This window comes from Cryptomeria japonica, chromosome 8 (genome assembly GCF_030272615.1).
Source record: "Cryptomeria japonica chromosome 8, Sugi_1.0, whole genome shotgun sequence".
Taxonomy (NCBI): domain Eukaryota; kingdom Viridiplantae; phylum Streptophyta; class Pinopsida; order Cupressales; family Cupressaceae; genus Cryptomeria; species Cryptomeria japonica.
In genome coordinates, this window is record NC_081412.1 from 159078366 (window position 1) to 159097683 (window position 19318).

At 32.4% G+C, this 19318-nt stretch overlaps 2 protein-coding genes across 3 annotated transcripts in view; one reads left to right on the top strand and one right to left on the bottom strand.

The window, feature by feature from the left end:
* Window positions 1–8355: 8355 nt before the first annotated feature.
* On the top strand, window positions 8356–16007 carry LOC131044800 (E3 ubiquitin-protein ligase At4g11680). Its single transcript, XM_057978241.2, has 5 exons — window positions 8356–9182; window positions 13001–13120; window positions 13218–13350; window positions 15205–15369; window positions 15582–16007. Exons 1-5 carry the CDS (start codon window positions 8734–8736, stop codon window positions 15747–15749), a joined length of 1035 nt encoding a protein of 344 aa, XP_057834224.1. The 5' UTR covers window positions 8356–8733; the 3' UTR covers window positions 15750–16007.
* Window positions 16008–18339: 2332 nt separating this feature from the next.
* Window positions 18340–19318, bottom strand: part of LOC131044817 (probable UDP-3-O-acyl-N-acetylglucosamine deacetylase 1, mitochondrial) — a 129704-nt gene continuing 128725 nt past the window's right edge. For both annotated transcript variants that reach the window (XM_057978258.2, XM_057978254.2), the window contains one exon: window positions 18340–18473. In XM_057978258.2, the coding sequence (XP_057834241.2) occupies window positions 18420–18473 (54 nt within the window). In that variant the 3' untranslated portion in view covers window positions 18340–18419. The remainder of the gene's footprint in view (window positions 18474–19318) is intronic.

Sequence of the window (19318 nt, forward strand, 5' to 3'; positions counted from 1 at the left end):
AGGCCTAGGGGCACAAATTCTAAGGTGAGGACCCAAATGCGGTAAACATTGTAAGGGAGTACAGTTTAGGACACCACACCTAGTATCTAGAAGGCTAGGGATGGAGTGGATCAAGAGGCTATGGGCTCAATTGGCGGTCTTGCTATTCTCTGTAACAAAAATTATTTTAGTTGACTCAAGATAGTCCTACATTTCCATTTGTTGCAAAGAATGGAGGAGTGGGATACAATTCCTTTTAATCAATGTTTATGGGCATAATATTGAATCAAATAGGTTGGGCACATGGGATTATCTTTGATCCTTAAGACAATGTCACAACGATGAAAAGTGGGTTGTAGGGGAGATTTCAATTCCGTTTTGGCTCTTGAAGATAAAAGTGGTGGTCATGGATTTAGCTACAATGGGTCCATCAATCTCAGAAGGGTTTGTGATGATCTTTCTCTTGTGAATATCAAGCCTATGAATGGATGGTTTACTTGGAATAACAAGAGAGTGCTAGGGGTTGACAACATACAATGTACACTCGATCATTTCTTTCTCAAGTCAGAGTGGCTTTTGGATTTAGGTGGATTTTTATTAGAGGCGCAACACTTTGGTGGGTTGGATCACTGGCCAATTTCTCTTACTTTAAGTAGTCATTATAATACCAAAGGCATACCTCTCAAAATGGTATCTTGCTGCTATGAACAACTAGATTTTGATGAGTTGGTCAATCAGTGGTGGAGAATGGAGGTCAGAGGATGTAGGAGGTTTGTTGTCTCCAATAAGCTTCAAGTGGTCAAAAGGAGTGCTAGGGAGTGCAATAAGGAATCTTTGGGAAGCATCTTCATTAGTAAAAATCAAATGGATTTAGAAATTAGAAATGTGGTTGATGCAATCTTAGCCAATGAGTACTCCCAAGAATATAAGGAGTCAAGACTCATTGGGGAACTAAATAGGTTACTAAGGATGGAAGAAATTATTTGGCAACAAAAGCCTAGGGTGAAGTGACTTAGAGAGGGGGATCAAAAAATAAAATTCTTTTAGTTGTTCACCAAAATAAGGAAGCAACACAACAAGATTTTAAAGATCAAAAGGGAAGACAATATTCTCCTTGAGGACATAGATGCTATTAGGAGTGAAGGGTTGCATTTCTTTCATGATCTTCTAGGCACTCAAGCTATCACTTCACCATAAATTCAAGATGCGATGCTAGATTGCACATCCCACGCATTATCTTTGATGAGTAAAGAGGGCCTAGTGGCCCCGTTCTTGAAGGAGGAGATTAGGATTTCTCTCTTCTCCCTCGGTGCTAGGAAAGCTCCTAGGTCGAATGGTTTCCAGGATGAATTCTTTCAAAGATATTGGGAGGAGGTGGGTGAGGATGTGGGGTTAGTTGTTGAAGAGTGCAGGAAGAACAAGGCTATTCTGAAGTCATGGAATGCTACATATCTAGCCTTGATTCCAAATATTGATGTCCCATCCTCTTTTTATTAGTATAGGTTGATTGCTTATGTGATATATAAGATTGTGGCAAAAGCCATGGCAACCAAACTTGGAGTATGTCTGAATGACATAATCAACAAAGAGAAGAGCGACTTCTTGTAGGATAGACAAATCCTTGATGGTATTATTATTACACATGAGGCCATTCATCCAACCGTTAGTAAGAAGAGAGATGGGATGATGATTAAACTGGGCATGAGCAAAGCTTATGACAAAGTCCCATGGGGCTTTCTGATTGAGATCATGAAAAGATTTGGTTTCAATGAATCTTGGTACAATTGGATTTTCAATTGTATCTCTACCACTTCTTATGTTGTTCTGGCCAATGGTGTTTCTACAGATTTCTCTCCAACTAAAAAAGGGCTACGATAGGGGGACCTACTTTCTCCTTTTTGTTCCTCTTGGTTGCAGAAGTAATGGGTAGAAACTTGAAGAAGATGAAAGATGGAAATTTAGAAGGCATCCAGGTATTAGGTGGAATTAGAAACATAGCACATTTACAATTTGTAGATGGCACCCTCATGTTTGGTGTTGCTAAAGCTAGAGAAGCGAGAACTTTCAAGAGACTCTTAAGAAAATTTGATGAAGTTGCAAGGCAAAGGGTCAACGCTTCCAAGTCAAAAAAATATATTTTTTGAAGAAGGGAAATGTTGACAAGCTTGAGATTCAAAGGATTCTTGGTTTTGATACTGATGTTCTTCCAAGTAAGTATTTGGGAATGCCTCTAATCAGTAAACCCACCTCAATCAAAGATTGGAGCAGTGCTAAAAATTATGCTCAGAGGATGTTGGCAGGACAACTCTCATTAAGGACTCTCTCATAGAAGTCCCTATTTACATATGTTTGTTTTTCAAATTCCAAAAAAGGCGGCTAAACATCTAGAGGAGGTCAAGAGAAACTTTCTTTGGAGACTAAAAGTAGGAACATCCCATTCTCTTTATTGTAAACGATTCATGGTTAGCTAATAGTAGGAACATCCCATTATCCTTTCTTTTTATTATTTTGAGTTCTTGGACCTTACAAAACTAGGTTTTTATAACAAAAAAATAATAATTATAGAAATTGAGTTTAAATCACCTGCACTTAATTTAAATTATTTAATTTAATTTTAGTTATTAAGTTTAATTTCATTGACGCTCACAAGCACGCCAAATTAAATGCTTTTGGTTTTTATTACAAACGTTTTGAGATCCATATGTGAATATATTATGCCATAATTTTTAAAGTTAATTAATTCAATTTTATTTAATTAATTATAAAAATTGAGTTTAAATGACCTATACTTAATTTAAAATATTTAATTTAATTTTAGTTATTTAATTTAATTTCATTGACACTCACAAAGCACATCAAAATAAATAATTTTAGTTTTTATTATGAACGTTGAGTGTAATTTGCCTCTCGATGTAATAAAAAAAATCTCTCTTTAATCCTCGTTGGTTGGTGAGGCATTGATTGTGTTGCTATGAATGACTATGGTTATGGGCAATTTTAGACACTTATGGCTAGGTGATTTCATTGATAGTCTAAGGTATCGGATTTGAAGTCTATTTATAATCCCCTAATCTTGGTATACAAATAAGGGCGAAGTAGACAATTCTTAAATCAAATGCCTTCATACAAGATAACTACTGTAAATTATGTGTTGTTGCATTGCAAGGACCTATCAATGAGTTAATTCTAAGATAGTTTTGTTGAGACATTTCTACACTGCATATATGTCAGACCACTTTCAAGAATAACAAAACCCACTTTCAAAAAATCATATTTGCAAATCTTGAATTATTATTTGTTGAACTTATTATTCATAAATGTCGCAGAGAATTCAAAGACCAATGACTTGGGTATAACTTTCTATTTAAGCTTTATCTTGATCGACCTACATGGTTGTGCTTCTTTTACTCTATGATTTCAAATTGTTTCCAAAATCCTTTGAAGAACCATACTAAAAATTGAGTATTTTATGTGGTTTGTTAACCAATTTTTCAGTTGAATGATTGTTAGTTTTGATATTTTATTATAAAACTAGTTATGAATAGATATGTATAGGTAAGCTTTGATTCATAAATATGTCTTTCTAACCCAAAGATTGAACTGCTAAAAGATTTTTTTCAAGCGAGAGCATGACCTAATGGGAAGTTTCATGTGGTTGTTTGAGTTTTAAATTTCATGGATGTAAGTTCACATTTTATTTTTAAAAATTTTGTATGCCCTATTTTGTGATGCATTATTCATTCCCTTTTATATTTTAAGCATATCATCCATCATACAAAGAAAAGAAAATTCTAGAATCAAGGATTATGATATATAATCTAATGAGCTTTTTAGCTATTGTTTGAAATCTTCTACTATTTTGGTTTTTAATGATTATTGTTCAAAATAATTTATTTTTGTCAAAGCATAAACACTGGGAACAAATCTTAATAGTTGACACATCTCTCAAACATTTTGTCTTTAGATTTAGATCATTTGAGTTTGGAGAGGTTTTGATTTTTGCGTGTAAGATACTATCCATGAGAAGTAATTTTTAATAGCTCACCCTCCCTGTTGGGTAGACTTCTTATGGTGGTTTATCTTCTTACCATTGTTCTTCCAATGGTTCATGATAAAGAAAGAATTTTAAACATTCATTTTATGTTTATTATGATTGCTCATATTTTTTTTAGTATGGCCAAACATTCACATTTGTACCATGCAAGTATTGAATTGTTTTGTTGTATATTACAATAAAAAAAATGCAAATATAGCTATATAGTCAACAAATTGAGCCTTTGGTAGGAACTCATTGAGCTTGTGTTAGGAACTCATAAGTTTAGACCAACATTACAGTGTTCCAAATTTACGATAGAGAAGATTGTGTAAATTTGTAACATACATATTGATTTTGAATGAATTTCAACAAACATATGAATTTTGATTTTTCTTTGTTGGTTTTGCCAACAATGCACATAATCAATATACTCTTACGTATAAAATTATGCAAATTTCTTTTGATATCAAGATAAAGATTTAAGATGGATTATTGTGAATGGTGAATTATTGTCTATTTTTTAAACTTCCACTAACCATGAATCGTTTACAATCGAAGATAAAATGCATACATAAAGCTTTTAAAGAGAAAAAAATGACTTTTATTAGCCATTCAATTGGAGGTCTAATTGTGTCATTTATATTTCCTTCTCTTCCCAATTGTATTGAAAAAGGTTATATGAAAGGGTTGTGTGTATGCTATTTGTTGCAACATGAATTTATTTTAGCAATACAATATCTTTGGTAGCACTTGAGATTACTACCACAATACTATATCTTTAGCAGCAATTGAGATGACCACTAAAGAACAATATAGTTTAAGAGCTCCAATTTTAAAAAATAAAAATTATTTTCTCCATGTTTTTTACATAGATTTTTACGCCAAAGGCATTCCCTATGTGAGATTTACTAGCTCAATTGGACGATCCACAGTTGATATCATATTAGAGGCTTGCAAGACGATTGAAACGTTTACAACCATTAGATGTTAAAGCAATATAAATCCCACACAACTTTATTTAAATTAAATTTTTGTTTTAAGACAATTTCATTTGATAAAATACAATGCTTTTTTATAATTAGATACATAAATTCTTTTTTATTTTAGACTAATTTTCTTGTTAAAAGTGATTTTTTAAACAAAATAGAATGATTTTTAGTGAATATATATCATTTTATATATTTAATTTTATTTAATTTACTAATCATTTAAAATTTCTAATATGAAATGATTTGCATACAAAAAAGAATAAATTAGAATTGAAAGTTAGTTTTAAATCTAGACTTTTGTCTTTTAACTTATTCTAAAATTATAATTAGTCATTGTTGATTTTTTAATAGAAAATTAATTTATTTGTATTAGATACTAAATGTTATAAATTTTAAAAATTTACAATTTATTATAATTTTAAAGTTAAATGTAAGCTTAAAAAATATTGTGGTGATTTGATTAATAATTTTAGTGGCTCTGCCAATGCAAGCAGGGCATCCAATCCCACCCTCCATTCTGGTTTCACACAAAGTTCCATTATTCTCTTCACCTCTTGGACAATACTGCACTCCAAGCCCCATGCACAAAACATGGACAAAATGTCTATATTTACCCCATACTTCATGTTTGCCAGCAAAAATTCATATCCCAAAACTTGCCTAACTTGGATGAGAAAGAAGTGGTCATCTGTAGTGAATACATTCTTCAAATGGTCATTTATGATTTTCTCCCAAAAAGCCATTTGTTGCTTACTCACTTTCAAGCTAAAGTTGGCCTCCATGGAAATAGATTACCCATGCACTGCTTCTCCAAGAATTTTCCAAACCAAATCCAAGCAAACACAAATGCACACAAATCAGAAATAAACACAATATCAAACCTAAAGCCTCAAAGCATGTGGACAATAAATGTCTGAGCTCCCACACTCTGCCACCTCAAAAAATATCGTCTTTCCCTATGTTAAGGCCACCAAAAATAAATGAATTAAGACCCATACGGATGCCACACATCACCAAGACCAACATCAAATCAATGGCATCAAGATCACCCTGCCAACTCAACCACCAACTTGGACAACAAGTTGGCCAAAACATTTCCTTCTATGTACACATGTGAAAGAGTGAAATATTTGAAACCTTCTAATTTTCTTTGAATAATTTTGACCCACTTGTCAATTTTCCAATCATGGGCGCCCCCATTTGCAATTTCATTTATTACTATTTGAGAATCCCCTTCTTGATGCAATTGATCAACTTTGATCCTTTTGAGAAATCAATTGCCAATGTTGTTGCTTGCACCTCTACTACATTGTTTGTCCCATTCTCTAATTTATGTGAATCTATGGCAAGAATGTTTCCATCAGAGTCCTTAGCAACACACCCCTCCCCCGAAGGTCTAGGATTCCCTTTCAAAGCACCATCAAAAGTAACCTTCACCCAACCTTGTTCCAATTTGATCCACTCCACATCTTCCCTATACCTCCTAGGATTAACCCTATATTGCCCATTAGCAGGAAGACTTAAGTTTAAAATTTATTTTTAATTATTATATCTTTTTACGAAATTATAAATAATAATTAAAAGTTATTAGAGTTGATTTAATTTATAATTTTTTTAATCAATCACAGTCAAAGCAATATTTTCTTTTGAATGGAGCTATGAACCAGTGAGACCATATTTTTGAGGGGCCTCATCGTCATGTATGTTCAACAAGAACAACCTTATATCTCCTTGTGTCATCTTGTCTTCCACGCCCAGGTATCACCTTCTCTCTCCACTACTTGTGTGTGGGACACATGGGCCTCGAATAGTCTCGAACCCAAGACCTCCCATGTAGGAGGCTCGCAACTCACTGTTGCGTTGTGGGATCATCCCCCTTAATTTAATTTATAATTATTTATCTTATTAAAATTAAAATTTATTTTAGAACAGTTATATTTTGAATTTTTCTTTTAATTTATATAATACATTTAATTTATCTTTCTATCTCTCTATTTGCCTTCTTCTTCCTCTATGTCTCTCTCTCCATCTCCACATTTTTCTCTCTATCTCTCTCCCCTACCTCTATCTCCTTACCTCTTTGTGCATCTCTCTCTCTCTCTCTCTCTCTCTCTCTCTCTCTCTCTCTCTCTCTCTCTCTCTCTCTCTCTCTCTCTCTCTCTCTCTCTCTCTCTCTCTCTCTCTATATATATATATATATATACCTCTCCCTCTCTCTCCTCTCTATGTTACTCCCTCTTTCTATATCTCTTTATTTTTCTATCCTCTATCTATCTATCTAAATCTTGTTTGCACACTCCTTGTTGCTCCTCTGCATCTTATCTCAATATCTCTCACACTTTCACACACACTCCTTGTTTCTCCCTCTCCCTCTCTATCCCTATCTCTATCTCTATCTCTATCTCTATCTCTATCTGTATCTCTATTTGTATCTCTCTTCCCTCTCTCTTGATCCCTCTATCTCTATCCTCCCATATCTTCCTCTCCCTCTCTATCTATATCTCATTATATCTATCTTTCTTGTTTAACTCATGTTTGGATCCCTATAACTAGATGCATAGTTCATTTTAAGCTATCACTTCTTGATTGAGACCTTGGCTGCACAAACAACATCAATTTTTAAATGGCCTACCAATTGAACTTACAGACTAAACAAATGTATGCAAAATACACCAATTTTTTCCCTAATTGACCTTTCACACCTTTTCAACGTACCCATTGCACACCAAAGTGCGATTGCTGGTTTAACTATATGTATGCTAGTTAAATATCATATTTAAATGTATTTAATATTTATATTTAATTCAATATTAATTGTTTTCAATCTAAATTTAATTTAATAATTTAATTACTTATAAACCTAACCTATGGAGGTAGCATTAGAGGGGCTTAAGTCAAAGAAAAACAAAAAAGACAAGTAAACAAAATAATAATATGAACTTGTTTCCATTTAGAAGATTGTAAGAAACATGGATTTTCCATTTAGAAGATTGAGAAACATGGATTTTCCATTTAGAAGATTGAGAAACATGAGTATTTTTCCATCCTGTAGCATTATAAGATCTCAAGTCAAAGAAAAACAAAAAGACAATAATATGAACATGTTTTCATTTAGAAATTTGATCAATGAAACATCAATATTTTTTCATTTAAAAATTCTAATTATTTCTTATTAAATTTTATTTGATTTTAATAAATACAATTTTCTATCTTTATTGTCTTTTTAAATGTGAGTGCAACTTTCTAAAAATAATAAAATGTTTTTTCCCATTTTAAAACTATAAACCCTACCATTCTCCTATATTATTAAATGTATATGTATCGTTCTAGTTCTACTAATTAAACCATCTGCCTGGGTTGGAACGAAATCGTCAAAAATAAGAAAATAACAATTATTATTTCTCATTATTTCACAATAATTGATAACAAATGATTTTTTTAACAAATTATAGTACAGACAGCTCATTACAGTTGAATTGAAGCACCTACACAGAAAAAACCAGAAACCACGAGATTCGATCCCGTGAGCTTTTCTGCTCCAAAAATCTCAGTAACAACTCATTTCCACAGACAGAAACAATCTTTCGAAACCGTACAGAATTGGCCTATTAGGGTGCAATTTAGGACCTTTTGCCGCTGTATATTACAGTGAAATTGAAGTTATTGTGAAGCTATAAGCAATCGTTTGATTCTAAAAAACAGAGATTGGAGTTATTTTGAAGTGAGGAAATGGACAGAAGCGTAGACAGCAACCCCTTGCTGGACACAAGAAGTAATAGTGATAATAACAATAATAGTATTAGGAGGATGGCAGCTTTGCAGGGGGCAGCGCGGTTCATACGGAGGCAGAGCAGCAGGAGAATAATGAGAGAACCGTCGGTTATGGTGCGCGAAACGGCAGCGCAGCAATTGGAGGAACGACAGACTGATTGGGCACATTCGAAGCCCGTGGTGATATTGGACCTTCTCTGGAACCTTGCCTTTGTTGCTGTTTCCGTTGCGGTTTTGGCGTGTAGTGTGCGTGAGAGGCCGTCTTTACCCCTTAGGGTTTGGATTGGGGGATATATTCTTCAGTGCTGTTTACATATGATTTATGTGCTTTACGAATTCAGAAGAAGGCGACGTAATTTACAGCGGATCGATTCCGAGGAAGAGCCACCAACGGAAGAAACTAGCAGGTAATTTTTTTCTGTCAATTTTAACGTTAAATTTGCTAATTTGCTTGTAAATATAAGTTTTTTTGGTTTTGATAATGATTATTGTTGTTACTTTTTAAATTTAAGTTCTGATAAAGATTACCTCGTTAGCCGAAAATTAGGTAATTTGCCATAGATAAAAGTTTGTGTTTTTTGTTTTATTTTTTAATTTCTTTTTACTTTTTCAACTAATTATATATTTGTAGTGAGTAGTAAACAAGGCTTCTGGAGGGATCTGTGGATGAGATTTCTCAAATCATCTAATTTTGTTTATATTTTATCATAATGAACCACGTCACAGGTCTATCCAGAAGCCTCGTTACGCTATTGTCATGGACTGTGGAGGCTTAATTACTTGAATACTGTTTATTTATACACTGCAAACGAAGTGATGGTGAAGAACATTAAAATGCGATTAGGGGATTGTACAGTTAGAGTGATTGATGCATACAACTGTAGGGAATACTTGAAATTCGTGCTGACTAATTACATCCAGAGATAAATTATAGTTATAGGTTAAAATGCAGAGATAAGTTGCGCGAAAGGTACATTTTCTAATGGCATATAAATATACTTTGTAGGTTAAATTACGGAAATAAGCTAAAATTTTGAAGAAAAAATGAAGTGAGTGATTAATTTTGAAATTAAATCTGCAAAATATGCCCCTCTTACAATAGATGATTGATGCATGTAATTGTAACCCTTGTCTTAGATGGATTGACAAGGGGTGATTTATAACAAGCTTGATCAAAAGATCAAAAACTAAACGAGTACAAATTTGAGCAAAAAAATAAATACATTCTTTACAAATTAATCTAGGTCTAATCTTATAGTCAAGCAACAACTGAAAGTAAATCTAAATTAACAGAACTGAGACTGGAATGTAATGGTAAATTGAAAAGAGGAAAGAGTGATCTAAGCTCTTGTCGATTTAATATTGTTGATGTATTCTGATCATGTTTTTTTGGCTGTGATCAACATTTGGAACTGGAAATCTGAATATGAATCTGTGATCTGGAGTCGATGAGAAAATCTGGAATGACATCTGACTGATGCAAGACTAGGCTATGACATGTGACCTGGTTTTCATTCAATCTAATCCTTTTGCCACAGATCTGTTTTCTATGCTTTGCACTCCTGCCTTGGATACCTACCTGTCAAAAAGAAGGGTGTGCTGAAAAACACAGTGAAGGTTGGTATGGCAAAGGGAAGTCATGTCCACTTCCTTGATAGCAGTCAAACCTCTTCGCTGATATACGATATCCTGAGACATGCCCCACACTCAAATGCAACGCCTAGGATGTAATACTAACATAGTGGATATCCATAGGAAATGGATATCCAAGTATATAACATTTGCACTTGAGTTGACACAGTAGCAGTCAAATTCTGATAAAGTTGGGCTCAAGAGTGGGAGATCTGAAATTTGAAATTGGCAGGCAGTACCTATAGCGTGGCCCAATCCAAGTGACAGGTATGTGCATGCAGCCTATTTCAAGAAGGTAAAAATCGAATGAAATTGGGCTCGTCTTCACTAAAGCAATGGATAAGTCAATTATTTGCAATGGGTTTGAGGATGATGGTCGGTCTGGTTGCCAAACAAGTCAAGTTGAGCACTACGATGCTATACCCAAAGTGATGTAAATATCCCTTACAATAAGATAAAGGGAAAAGTACTCCCTTGTAGCCTTCTATAAGCAATCTCATACAACAAATTGATCTCTCTTGACAACCTACAGAAATAAATTTTTAACTTTTTGTGCCATTTAAAAACGACCATCAGGTTAAGTTATGGAAACAGAAGACTTAATTTTGTTTAAAATAATGAACTGATAGTAAATAGTTTTAGTATTAGATTTGTGCATTATGTTTTGTATCTAGATGAAAATATATTTTTATATCACAAATTTAGATACAAATCACAGGTTAAATTTTGAGAAGAAACTGCAAAGAACACTGGCGATGAAAACAACTTTAAATGCATGCAGCAATGCATAACACATGAAATTGTGTAATTACATTTAGAAACAAATAACAGGTAAACTTTAGGAAAAAAAGGTTTAATGTTTGAAAATAGTTGTAAAGAACAATGCTAGTTTAGAAAATTGTAAAGGACAACAAAGTCATGAAAACTGTTGGTTAAATTTGGCAGAAAAATACCTAATTTTCAAGGGATTTGAGTTAGGGGTCTTTGTAAATGGTGCCCATTTACACAGCAAATGAAGCAATAGAGAATGATTCTGGACTTGGATTTGCACCTAATGCCTTGGTTAGAGTCGATTGACTTCTTTTGGGGATCATAGGTAGAAACAAATAACAGGTTAAATTTGGGCCAAACGGTTATCATTTGAAAAAAGATGCAGTGATAGCAAGTGATTCTCGAGTTAGGTTTTCATAACTTGCCTTGATTATAGTGGACTGAAATAATTATGGAATTAGAATGGTAGATTATGTTTGATTAGATTAGATGATTTATGCACTCAAATAACTGTTCAATTTAAATGTAATCATGTTTTTGAAACTCTCTTATTATATTTAGAACTGTATTTTGGAAGAACAAGTCCCAATTTTGAAGAGTTGTAAAGAACTACCATAATCCTGACAAGAAATTTTAAGGCATGCAAACATAAAGAATGCATGAATTTTTCAATGAATTTTTTCTTCACATTTGCAAACAAATAATGGATTAGTTTTTGAAGGTTACATTATAGAACTTGTAAGGAATGGTAGTTATGAAAAATAAATTAATTGCATTCAACAGTATAAAATTGATGAAATATTTATTATCACATTTTTATTTGAGGAAATTAAAATTTAATTGCTCAAAAAAGGAAATAAATCCACGATTCCACAGCCACAGACAAAAAAAAGTCAAGATAAAAATCTATAGGACAGGCATCACAGCTATACAAAGCATGTCCAGGTCCAGAGTCCACGGTCCTTGTATTGACACACAAACAAAGATAAGAATAATAAATTGTTCTAGACAAGTGCACTAGAAGGACATGGAAAAACCATATAAAATTGCCAACATTGACAAAAGAATCACATTTTAGTCCTTTCAGCTTCACCTTGACAAGTCAGTTTTGAACAGCTAACTCAATCAGGCACATGCTTCTGCCAACTTCTCCTCTCCTTCCTCTCTCTATATGTGTATGTTTGGGCAAACACTTAAATTGATCTTACATTTTAATTTGAACTTCCACAATTTCATTAATTATCTAAGGCCTTTCTTGTTGATGACATTGAGGGAATTAAAGTTGTGTTGACCAATGTCATACCTGTTTGTTAAAACATAATCCTGTTCACTGATTCCAAGAAATACAAATAAGTATAAGAAAGAAACCTTATGTGTTGAAGCTTTCGCTCATGTTAGGTAGTTTCAGAATATATATGGATATGTAATTAGAGAATGGCATTCAAGATTAAGCATGTTACTGGAATGGTTTTTACCCATATTACTAGACCATGTTTCGTACATGTCTGCACTTTTAATTTCAAACTTGCCTTCAGAATACTTTCAGAACTTGTCAAATTTAGTGTAAATCAAGTTATTTGTAGGATCTAATTTTATTACAAGGGAAAAGTTGGAATCCCTTAATGATGAGTAAAAGGAATATAAGATCATTTAAACCTGAATTTTTTATTTTCCCTATTAAAGTTATACATCAAAATATCCTTTAAAGAATTGGAATCTTCTGTGTTTTCTGCTATACTGTTGAAGCTCATTCCTGATCTAAGCTGTTTTCATTTTTAAAATTGTATATCTTCTTATTTGGATAGCTGTTCGATTGTTACAGTGTAATAAAGCGGCTAGAATCTGTAAATACAATGTTTTCCTTTTTTTGGTGGATTGTTGGATTTTACTGGATAATTGCTGGTGGGAAGTCTCTCGGAGTAGATGCTCCTCGACTTTACTGGTATGTGAAATCACTGTTTACCAGAGTTGGATCTTGAAAAATCTTATATTGACACGTTCTCAGAACTAATAGATTGTATGATGTATTTACATTGCAGGCTTTGTGTTGCATTTCTAGCATTTGATGTATTTTTTGTAGTATTCTGCATTGCCCTCGCCTGTGTAATCGGGATTGCAGTCTGTTGTTGTCTACCCTGTATTATCGCCATTTTATATGCTGTGGCTGACCAGGTAGGTTACTTTCATGGTATAAGTTCAAATTTTAAATTAAGCAGATTTTCTTAATTGATTCTAATGTATGCAACATCTTTCTTTGCTTGTTTGCCCTAGAATATATAGGGATGCTAAAAGTAACAGTTATTTTAATCACCTTGAATATACTGCTGATAATTAGATGTTTCCACTGTTCTTCATTTTAAGAAATGACGGTATACAAAAGCTTGGACTTTCTGAGTTCATTACCGCAGATGCTTATATTTGCTGCAGCTTTTACAACAATTTCTAGAATATCTGAATACACCATAAGTCATGGCTACTTAGATATTTATATTTAAACTATACATGTAATTTCTACAACAACATGGACATGTCGGCATATCCATTTCTCAGAGTAAAAGCTTCCTTCATTACAAACCATTACCAAAATAACTTTAAGTGTTACGAAATGGAGAATGAACAAGCAATCCGTATACCAACATTCTGCCTTGACAGTGTGATCTGCACGTAGTGGTAGCCATCACATCATTACCCTATATATCAACTATGTTATGCCAGATTTCTTGTGGAGTTCTACACCTTCAAAAGTTATTGCCAGCTGTACTGCATAATTAAAGAGAAATAAGACTTTGTATGTGACAAAACAAGGAGCTCCAGATTATAATATCCAGTACCACAACCAAACTTCCGTCAAATTTTCTGTCTATGAAGTTTCTGGTAATAGGATAGTTTGATCCCCGTGACTACAAAATATAGGTAGTATATTTGCAACATTTCTTTGCATAGTATGTTTAAAATCTAGGTAACAGGATAGTTTGATTCCCATGCCTGCAAAATCCAGATAGTATCTTTGCAACAAGTTCCTTGCTTAGCATATTTAAAATTAATTTCTGCTTCCCTTCTGAGAGGCATCATCTTTATAGTTTATAAAGTAAGGTTCAATAACCTTAACTCGTAAATTCAGCTATGTAAGTTTTTTCATCAACATCTTACTGCTACCAAAGCATGCAATATGTGTTGAAGGCCCTGGTGTACGATGAAGTCCATGTGATTACCCATTTTGTATGTTTTGATTATATTTGCAATTTAAGTACAACTGTAATGCATATTGCTTTGCTTGTCTTATTCCTTCTTTCTGTTGGATCATTTTAACACACTGAAAAAACCATTCTCGATAGCTTTCAGAAACAATCCTGGCATAAATGAGAATTCAATATTTTAAAAATTACAAGTAGGAAGGTTCTTTTTTAGGTGAATTTATAAATTTAATTACTAGGATACATTTTTAACACTATTAGTACTTGTGAAGCTCCTGCCTCATTCATTACAAAGTTTATTTTAGTCTAGGCTAGAATGAAATAGTAATCCTTTAATTCATTCAAGATAAGTTAACGTTGCCTTTGGCATGGGCATGAGATTATGTTCTAATCCTGTTGGCGGCAGATTAAATTCTAATTATTCCCATTGCATACCTAGGTAAGAGAAAAAGTTTGTTTGACAATTGTAGTGGCAGATTACTAAACGAGGTTCGGGGATTACATATGAGTCAGTTTAAATGGCAAAAATGATAGTGAAGTAATCCAAAAATCTGTATACTGAAGTCAGCCTGTGGGAATTTAAAAAAACTTCAAACGTGACAAAATTTCTCAGCATTTATGTAAAGTGGTTTCCATATCTTTTTAATCACAACCCAATTTGTAAGATACTAAAAATGATAATAATGTTGTATATTTTACTGTCTTATCACTTAAATATGCATATTACTATTGTGCAATGATTTGGTCATCAATTTGTATGCACCACCAATCAAGTTTGATGCATAGCTGTATTGAACAAGAAGTATTTTTTCTTATCTTAATGTCAAAACAGAATGGTGCCTCTGAAGCAGATATTAGCCTTCTTCCAAAGTATAGGTTCTGTAGAGCAGGTCCTTCTGAGAAGATCAGTGGTGAAAAATCTCGACCATGTGGAGGAATAATGAGTTCAATATCTGGAGAAACTACATCTGAAAAAGCTCTTGAAGCAGAGGATGCTGTAAGTGCTTAAATAAAATAAATAAGGGCATTGCAAGGGGATAGGATATTTGTTTTCAGCACATTTTTTTTTGTTATTGGTGGTTCTAAATTCTATTCACTGGGTTCAATTTTCATTAATTTCAATCTTTTTCTTTAATCTTTTCTAAGTTTTGCACAAACATTTGGATACATAATGGTCCTATGGCATACCCCGTCTTTGAATACTTGCAGGAATGCTGTATTTGTCTTTCTGCATATGAAGATGGTGTCGAATTGCATGAACTTCCATGTAGCCACCATTTTCACTGTGCATGCATCCAAAAGTGGTTGCGCATGAATGCAACATGTCCTCTCTGCAAATATGACATTGTGAAGAATAGAGAAGACTGTAACGTGTAAAATCCTCACAAAAGTATCACAGTTTCTCAGGGATTGACAAAGCTCAAACTTGTTGACTTGTGGCCTGATGTGATTCATAAATAATTTATATACTGTAAATGCATGTGGAATTTTAAATGGATGTATAGTTTGTAAATTGGAACACTGCTAAGCCCCCTTCATTTTTCCTTTAGGTATCCAATGATTCACGAAAGAGTTAATAAATTTACAAGTATCTTTTGTTAACATAATGTATACATAATTATTCCTTTGTGCAAACCGTGCAACTTCTGATGCAGTGATATAGTTCTTTCTACAAGGATAATAATGAATGACTTCCAAAAATCTATAACGCATTTCATCAAACACATTAGATGACAATATCAAGTCATGATAGCCATAAGACTTTGCTTGCTTCCTAGAAATACTGCCATGTTCAATCATCTGATTTTTGTTGATAGAACCGTGCTGCTAACTTATTTAATTACGTCTTAAATTCATATTTATTTGCAACCCATAGCAGTCCAGACAATGCTTGTTTGTAGCTATAGATAGTTTGTTTAGCTGTGCGGAGGAAGATTTATTTTGTAAGTTTATGGCACATTCTTACTTCTTGGGCTATCCTAATTAAATTGTGACATGTACAAAATAAAATATTGTTGATAAAGTGGCAAAGTTAATCTAATCACACCGTTGAACAAATGCACAATTATTGATATTTTCCTAAGCAAACATTGTTTAGCAAATAGAAAAGATATCTGTAGTTCTTTTTTGATCTCTTCTTTTGCAGTTCTATTTGAACTGCTATTATTTTCTTCTAAGCAGCTTTGATCAATAAAAAAAGAAAAGCGTTTTGCAATTGGAAATTTTTTTCTATATTTTCTTTTTTGAATCCATAGTTAGGTTTTTGTTGCGAAGATCGAAGTCCAAAGATCACGACAAATGCTTCACTGTTATCCCCTTTACCAGAGCTTTTCAAAAAACTGGTAGTAAGACATAAAGGTTATTAAAGATTGTAAGGTTTTCTCTACTCCAAAGATTTGGAGTGGCTTTTTTAAATGACTATTTTTTATTGATGTTCTGGATTACAATCAGCCGTTAAATTATTTGTGTTAAAAGAAAGGTGTAGCTTAATGTGCCAGATATAAACTTAAATTTTTTTTTGTGTATGAACCTTTTTACTTAACGTTTTAGAGCCCTTTAATAAATTCTTAGGATGGGATAAAGCGTATAGATTGTGGGTTAAATATAATTGGCTTTCAGAAAAAATGCTTTTGATTGTTGTTTCAAATCCAACTTGAATGGAAAGTTTTTTTAAGATGCACAGATTGTGGACTAGATGTGATAAGCTTTTGGAACGAATTGTTAATTAACCTCTTTATGGATGTTTCATAAATTGTGAATTTGATATGGAAGTTTTTATTTTTATTTTAAGTTGAAGTACAATGACCTTTTGAAAATTTTTGAATAGGGTGTTAAAAGCTATTTTGATAATATGGTTGGAGAAACAAGTGTAAGGTGCCCTATACACCTCATTATCTAATCATTGCACCTTGCAATGATGAACTAATGTTGAATTCTAAAAATACTATCTAAAATGACAATTTGTGGTTAAAGAGGGTATATGAGAGGGTATATGAGATGGAAATTTTATTTAATAAAACAATTAAATTCTAGTTTATAAAATAATATTTCTTTGTAAAAGATGTGGTGTAGGTAGCTCTCTCTTTCCATACAAAGAACTCATCAGGGACATTTTTTAGTGGTCAAGCTCTTCATCAAAAAAGTAAGTAAGTATCATGTGTAATTTTCTCTCCGTCCATTGGAAGAACTCTTCAACCAAGGAGACATCTCTTATTAGTCAAGGCCATCATCAAAGAAGTTAAATAAGTATTGTGTAGTTTCACTCCACCCATTGGAATAACTCTTCAACCAAAAAGACATCCCTTATTAGTCAAGCCCTTCATGCTTTATGATATATTTTTTATTGAATCTCTTAAAATCGTTAAATATATACTATCGAGTAATGGCTTCAATCTCAACAACTCAATACCTCAAAAATGGTCTTACTAATAAGATCTAAATTATAGAATAATAAGTAATAACAAATAATATTATAATGATTTAGATAGAAGATAAATAATCATAGTAAAAGATCATTCCATAGTCTAAATTGATGTTAAGATAAGAAGTATAAATAAGAGAGAATTAAAGATATCAACACTTTTACAAACATTTTTTTTATTTTAAGTCATATATTATTTATCTAATACACATTTGTAATTTATTGCATTTGTTTAAAAGTGTACAATGTTAACATATTTTATGTTAGCATTATTAAAATCCTACATATCAATTGGTTTAAATATGTCCTTTAAAGGTCATATCAAACCCTTTAAATTGTAAATAACTTACTTGATCTACATTTGTAATGTATACTAATATTTTTCTTTTAATAAATAGCACAACAAATAACATATTTTAAATTGCTATCGCTTTACGCCCCTTTATGTTCCTATTAGTTTTAAGCATGCATATAGATCTACATTCTTTTGTGAAGCAAACTACCAAATTATGAATAATATCAAATTTTGCATTTTGATTAGAGAAATTAGAAAAACTATCATGCCATTTTGAATAATTTGTAGATGGAGGTCATCAATAGAATTTGATATTATGAAATTGACATTGTCACAAAGCCAATCGAAGTGCATTTGCAAATTGAGTGTGGAGCTCATGGCTTGCCTGCAAATAATAAACAATGGTTAGTTAAGGATTCAACTTCAATATATGTAACAAAATGATTTCAATATCATTTAATATATCATGAAGACAAACTAATTGTGCCTTAATTGATTTGCCAAGGCATAAGAGATGTTTTATATAAGTTCATTCTCAATGTTAAAATTCATAAGTCTATTGTCATAATCCAAACTCATTAAATAAATGTGTGATGTTGTCAATCTATCAATACATGTTATTGAAATATAAGAAAGCAATAAAAAATAACTTTTAAGAGAAGAATTTTCTTTAATAAAATTTGACAATCATTTTATTTGTGAATACGAACCTTTAGATAAACAAATTAAGCTCAAGAGAGAATCTTAATTTAATTTGACTTCATTTGTACTTTCATTTGTCATAAGTGAGAGGGCATGGCTCCTAATCTTTTCTTTCATTTTCCAATTAGCATTGAAATTGATATGCCATGTTTATCCTTCAACATTCTCTTTTGATATCATGTTCACAATTTTATTTCATTTTTGTTTTCTATCATCTTCAGATTTATTTGTTTTGTTCTTTGAATTCTTTATTTATTTATTTATTTTTCTCTTTGAATTATTTAAAACATTTTTAACAATTAACTCTTTGATACACTTTTTTTTTAACCTCTAGTAATTAAGAAGCATTTAATTTGCTAGTCTCAAATTTGGATGGTTAACATGATAACACAAGCATTGCACCCCATCGTAACAAACAATACTCAAACATCATTCTTGTTTATATTCATGAACTTGAGTGCGACCTAATAAAAAAAAATCTTAACAGATTATTATTTCCTCTGGGAAGCAAATCATGATTTTCATTAT